The sequence below is a fragment of the Ctenocephalides felis genome, unplaced genomic scaffold (genome assembly GCF_003426905.1).
Source record: "Ctenocephalides felis isolate EL2017-DRISC unplaced genomic scaffold, ASM342690v1 CF-g0.4_SCAFFOLD_01886, whole genome shotgun sequence".
In the NCBI taxonomy this organism is placed as follows: domain Eukaryota; kingdom Metazoa; phylum Arthropoda; class Insecta; order Siphonaptera; family Pulicidae; genus Ctenocephalides; species Ctenocephalides felis.
Window position 1 is genome coordinate 100,862,331 of NW_020538040.1, and position 7,148 is coordinate 100,869,478.

General features: G+C 32.7%; 1 protein-coding gene across 1 annotated transcript; it reads left to right on the top strand.

Annotated features, from left to right (window-relative positions):
- The first annotated feature begins 1,792 nt into the window (after positions 1-1,792).
- LOC113375599 lies at positions 1,793-2,696 on the top strand. The gene has a single exon (XM_026615532.1). It carries the CDS (start codon positions 1,965-1,967, stop codon positions 2,694-2,696), a length of 732 nt encoding a protein of 243 aa, XP_026471317.1. The 5' UTR covers positions 1,793-1,964.
- The last annotated feature ends 4,452 nt before the right edge of the window (positions 2,697-7,148 follow it).

Genomic DNA, 7,148 nt, shown 5'->3' on the forward strand with positions numbered 1-7,148 from the left:
AAAAATCGAAAATTGTAAAAAGAATTATGCAATTTAAAGACATTATTCAATATCAAATCACATTCACACTTATGAGCTTTTTACATATAAGATGAGAATTTTGGAGTTTGTAATGGTTTGCAAATTACAAAAACGCATTTAATTCTTCACTGAATTGAAGTTGTTTACAATTAGTTATAAAAATAAGATTTTAAAATGAATAATTTTCATCGTTCTACATTTAAGTAATTATAATGGCGCACTCGCCAACATGTGTCAACGAGGTGGGCGGTTTGATCTCGCGTTATGGACAACCGGACATTAGCTACCCATACACTAGCGTTCTTTCATGCAGTTCTTTCCGTTGACGGTTTTTCCTGTCAGATTACCACCAAAGGGAAAAAAATCTGTTGATCACCCACTAACACAAACTGTTTCCTACCATCTTTCTTGTCGTATTTTCCTGTTAGACTTGTCATCTCACATTCATGAGGAAAATAATCCTGTTACAGCACACTAACGTAAAATATATTTTCTGCAATCTTTCTTCCTAAAAGTGGATCTGTACGGAAAGCATGTTGGTTAGTGTGTAAATTTATCATTTTTAGACACATCTATCCTGACGATCGATCACTTTACTTTTGACAAAAGGATTTTGCTAATTGTGAAACGATAAATTTACAGAGTGTATAGTGCTGAGTACTAGTGCGGTTATATAAAAAAATATTAAATAATTCTCTATTTTGCATTATTATTATTTATGGAAAGAAGACGAAGAATTATTGCTATCACATGTGCTGGGTTAGTAAGTGAAGGCTTCGTTTTTAAGCAACAAAGAAAAAAGAAAAGACGTGCCTGGTCCAAAACATGGTTACTGCAACGAGCGAAATACGGCGATATGAAGCTTTTGAAAGAACTAAAAAGAAATGAACCCGACGATTTCAAAAATTACCTAAGGATGAGTGCAGACGTGTTTGACAAGTTGTTGAAATTAGTTGGCCCATATATACAAAAACAAAATACTCAAATGAGAGATAGTATACCAGCAGAAGAGCGACTTATTGTAACGTTAAGATTCTTAGCTACTGGAAGAAGCTACGAATGTTTAAAATTCAGTAGTGGCATTTCTCCGCAATCATTAGGTCGCATAATTCCCGAAACATGTAGAGTCATCTATAAAGTTCTGCAAAAGGAATATATGAAAGTAAGTACAATACCTTGTGCAAAAAGTCCTCTCTTTATTTTAACAAATACAAATAAACTAAAAAACTCATCCTAATTATAACAAGAAAACGTAAAAAAATTATATAATTGTTATTCACGACCTGCTGAGGAAAAATAAGCTCGCAAACCTTCCATAGGGCTAACATTTTCAGCAGGAGTAGATTCCGCTGTGGAATAATTGTTTGATAGGGAAGGAGACGGAAAGGAATTAGACGCTAATGAGGAATGGGCCGAGGACCCTGGCGACACATGAGAAAAATTATTAGAAGGATAAAGTCCTACATTACTGTAGGTTACATCTACGAATTCATTCAATTGACCCATTATTGCCTTATTAAGTACTTTAGTTAGCAATGCTTCAGCATACATCTTTTGTTCTGGGTTTACGACTTTTTCCAATTTTGCACTTATGTATTGACCGAGGGCATCATTTTCTGTTGGTTTGGAGTTTAGTGCCTCAGTACACTTTGCAAGAAATAATTTCCGCTCCCTGTCTTCACAGATTTTTTTGTTTTGTGCAGGGCTATGACCGTCTGCATTTCTATATCTCTTGTTGTTGGTGTTAATATTAGTATTAACCACTGACTCTGCATTATGTGCTATTCCCTAAAAAATATTTATATGTTACATACTTCGAAGATAAGTTTTTACTTTTTTAACACATATAACTTTATTTTTAGTTTCCTACTACTACAGCAGAATGGAAGAAGATTGCGGAAGATTTTGATACCCGTTGGCAATTTCCTAACTGTGGCGGAGCAATGGATGGCAAACATATTAGAATCGCATGTCCGCCAAACACAGGAGCACTTTACTATAATTATAAAAAATTTTATAGCATTGTGTTGATGGCATTAGTAAATGCAAATTACGAGTTTGTTTATGCTGATGTCGGAAAAAATGGAAGAAATTCAGATGGTGGTATTTTGGAATACACTAAGTTTTATGACAAACTTATCAACGATCAGTTAAATATACCACAAACAGTAGATAACATCGAGCATCTCAACTTCGTTTTTGTGGGAGATGAGGCGTTTGCCTTGCATTCACATATTTTGAAGCCATTTAGTCAAGTGGAATTGACCTATGAAAAACGAATTTTTAATTACCGATTATCCAGGGCTAGAAATGTTGTTGAGAATGTTTTTGGACTTGTTGCTTCTCGATTCAGAGTGCTTCATACCGCAATTGCCTTGAAACCGGAAAACACAACATTAGTTATAATGGCAATTTGTGCTCTGCATAATTTTTTGCGGCGCAACAGTGCATCATATTTCAGTCAGAAAAGTGTGGACTCGGAAGATAAAAGCTCTCATGAACTACGCAAAGATGGGGATTGGCGAACTGATACTGGTAACTTTTATGGACTGCAGAATTTAACTCGTAATATGACTTTGGAGGCAAAACGCAGCCGCGATAGATACCTCCATTACTTCAACGGTGATGGTAGTGTTCCTTGGCAACATGCAATGGTGGCAAAAGGGAAAGCATAATCAAGAAATATATTGGTTTATGAGTAGAAATTTATAATAAGATTTTTCAATTACCTATCTAATTTTGTAATAAAAATGAATGATAAAATGATTGTAATGAACATACTTCGTTGGTTTCATTGCCTTCGTTGGGCTCGTCTATTTCCTCCACAGGTTCTTGAAATGGGCTATTTGTTGACTCATTGATGTTGTCACAACTACTGGTTGGTAGTTCATGATCTACTAAAAACATCAATAACTTGAAATACCACAAATGTGATTTATAATGTTCGTCAACACCTCTGCCTGATCGCTTTGACTTTTCGACCTTTAAATAATATTAAACTATTTACTATTTTGCACCCTTTTGGGACAGCTATCTATGTATAACTACGAGTATTAACAAGTGTATACTTGCCTTTTTAAATTCTTTGCGGAAGGATCCTCTAATTGATTGAATTTTTTGTTTTACTGTTTTGTGGTCAGCATGTGAATCGTACTTTCTCCAAATCTTTAGCAATTCCAAGTAGCCTTTATTTTTTAAATTACGGTTTTGGTATAGTTCTTTATTCTGTATCTGCCACAAAGCTGGATGAGCTCTATAAGTCTCAATAAATTCTTTCAAAATCCCTTTTGGGACATTTCTTATGTCACCTTTTTCACTTTTCTCTTCACAATCATCATCGTTCAGTTCGGTTACTTGAGTCAATCTCAATTCTTCCTCCATATTAATATTAATATTATTTATTATTCACAAAAAAACAATAATATTATTATTGCACAAGAACAACCCGTGTCCAACCACGCAACAAGAAAGAACAACGCGACTACATAACCTGCGCGAAAACTACGTGCCCACTAACTATGTCTTGGGCAGGAACGTCGAGACATCCCCGAAAGAAATTAGTAATGCTGGAGCGTCATGTCACGCTTCACTAACACACAAATCTTTCCTTCGGGAATCCCCTTTCCGTCAGGAATAACGGTTTTCCTAGAGGAAAGAACGCTAGTGTATGGGTAGCTATTAATCGTTAGTGACACGCATTTTCAATTGAAAATGTATGATTGAAAATACCCTATTCAAGCACTGCATTATGAAACAGCAACTGAAAATCTTACACTTTGAGTTTCAGTTGGAGTTTAGCTCATTATTTTATTATTACGATTCTATTAAGTCTATTTCAAAATAAAAGCTGGAATATATAAATAATTAAATTATACTGTTCGATTTTAGAAAATAATATATTGTGTTATAATAGCTGCGGCATTGAAACTTTATATATATATATATATATATATATATATATATATATATATATATTACCATATGGAGTCAAATAACCCATATATAATAAAATAATTATGCGGTACATTTTATACTATTATGAACTTCCCGTAGTGTAAGTTACAGTAATCGCAAAATAATCGAAAATGAAATTTTTTACATTTCACAGATTTATGAACATTTTGGCCTAATGTTGAATAAATGGTAGAATGTGTATGTGTGTGTATGCATGTTTAGATAAAATTTTTAGACCACGATTTTGAAAACATGAATGAAATGATTCGACTAGGTTATCTGCAAAAATTAAGATTTATCTTACGGGTTTCTAGCCAAAGATTGATATGTTTTCTTAATAGGTGGAATTCATCTTATTGGAATTTAAATTCCTCCGGTGGCTTTCTATATTAAGTAGTTGGTGGACAAAGATTGTTTAAGTAGTTATGAAATGATTCATTTTATTGCTGAAACATTAGTGGTGACTCAGATCTTTTCAAGCTCTGTTATACTTTCTTTCGTCTTCGGGCGAGCGGGTTAATTACCAAACCTTCCGCAATTTTCATTTAATTGCATTTTTCTCATATTAATAGGGTAATATGATTTTCGATCATCTGCTAGCTTGGTGGCGAAACATATAGCCGCGCCATGAGGTATGTTCGTTAATTTGTTTATTGCATTTTAATATTACACTCATTTTTTAGAGGGATGCTACAGTTTACTTTGCTTTCCATTATATTGCTGAAAGCAGCCCAGTTCTTAAAATTATTTGTTAAATAATAACTACTTGAGACAGGCTTTAATAATGTTGAGTAGTTCAATATTACTGAGGAATGATCCGAAGTTAAATCAAGACAAGGTTCAATCACGTGGCTAGTAAGTTGGCTCCCTTATGGAAATAGATTTATAATTATTTGAATCGATTTGAGAAAATCTGAATATTGTTTTTTTTTTTAATTGTATGCTTCGAAGAACAATAAAGAGCTCAAACAGTTAGTATACAAAATGTTAGTTCTTTACCAGCACATGTTACTTGTATACAATTTTTGCAAACAGCTCGTAATGACAAATTTTAGATAGTATTATTATTGCCGATCCACCATGTGCTGTTCCATCTAGGTGTAGCTGCAGATAGTAAAATTTGGTATTCTTAGATAACATTCATCCTTTAAATGGGTTCGAGAGATTAGTAGTACGTCGATTGAAATATTTGGCAAAAAATATTTTAGATGTAGTATACGCTGAAACAAGCCGTTGGCATTCCATAGGCATATTTTGGATAATGCAGCCATTATTTTTAACTTCCCGTAGGGTAAGTTATTGTAATGGGCCGAAAATCGGAATTGAAAATTTTTACATTTCTCGACGTTTTGAAGGTTTCTGAACGTTTTGGCATACCTCAGAAAAAATGGATGTGTGTGTGTGTGTGTGTATGTATGTGTGGATACAAATTTCCAGTCACGTTTTAGGGCGCACGGATCAACCGATTTGAATGGTTAAAAAAACATCCGATTCCTATTGATAGGGAAAAGAGCTGATTAGTTTTTGGCAAAGGCAGGTCCAGCCGTTTCGGAGATACGGAGCAAAAAGGGCAGAAAATAGAAATCGTATTTTTGAGAGAACGGAGTATCCGATTTGAATGATCTAAAAAACATTCAATTAGTAATGATTGGGAGAAGTGTTTATTAGTTTTTGGCAAAGGCAGTCCCAGCACTTTTGAAGATACGAAATATATCGAAAATATTTATTTTTAATTCTGACTATAGTTCTAATATACTTTACAAATAATTTCAACTCTGCAATTCAGTTTATATAATATTTATAAATATTAGACAATGTTACAATATTTATGATAATCTATTTGAAAACCTTCAGTAATCCTCGAACATTTCGTTACGGTACGGGAAGTTCCAGCAATTTGCCTTAAGGCACGATGCCACCCACCCCACTAGTTTCGTTTTCATTTGAATTTCACATTCATTTCAAAGGCGCCGAAAAAGAATGAATATTGTTTTTCATTGATATAAATCAGAAAAATTAACAAAAAAGCAACGATTTTTTATATTTCTTGATTTTTTTTATATAATATAATATGTAATATTTTTATTATAAGCAAGTTCAACACATGCAAAAGACGGTAAGAAAAAGAAAAAATCAAAACTTTAAATATTTACTACTAATAATCGTTAATATATAAAAAATGTCAATAAGACACCAAAAACTCATTTATCCTATATAAATGCATGTAAAATGAATGGTGGTCCAGCCAGACCTTTCCGACCGTTCGAAGGTAAAAAAATATCCGACCGACGGAGGGTTAATTCTGACTATAGTTCTAATATACTTCAAACAAATAATTTCAACTTTGCAATTCAGTTTATATAATTCTTATAAATATTAGACAATGTTACAATATTAATAATAATATATTTGAAACCATTCAGTATTCCTCGAACATTTCGTTACGGTACGGGAAGTTCCAGCAATTTGTCTTAAGGCGCGATGCCATACACCCCACTAGTTCTTTTTTGCAAGAATGGTTGTTAATCGATTGAAATAGTACTTATTTGTTCGGTTAATAATTTTATCTTATGTTTTAGTTCTAAAAATATCATTGTTATTGTCAATATTGGTTCATGATATCGTTATTTTCTGTTGAGGCTTGATTTATGTTCGTATTTCGGCAAGTAGCATAAGCGAAGCTCCTAAACTTACCTGCTTACTTACTTGGCTGCACCGTATTAAAATTATTCTGTTTTTGTGATTTTTTTTTTGACGGAGATTTCTTGTAAACATACACATAAATTGTGTATGTAAGCATACACATAAGAATACGCTCGTCGCCCAATAAAGCACTTATAAATTTTCAGTATGTATTTATAATAAATAATCAAATAAATATCTGAAAATCAATTCTAAATATCTAAATCAATTCAAATAAATATTTGAAATTATTTAAAACAATTGTTGATTATTTTCATGCCTCGAATTTTTAATTACGGTACAGGAAGTTCCAGTAATTGATTGTTTATATTTTTAATAGCATATTTTAATAAACAAAATATAAGTTATTAAATATACTTTTTATTGAGTTGTTTTTCCAACAATTGTAAATTGCACAAATTTATTAAATGTCCTTAACTGGACAGTTGTAAATAAACGAGAGATTGACGAGAAACGAGAGACAATTGCGC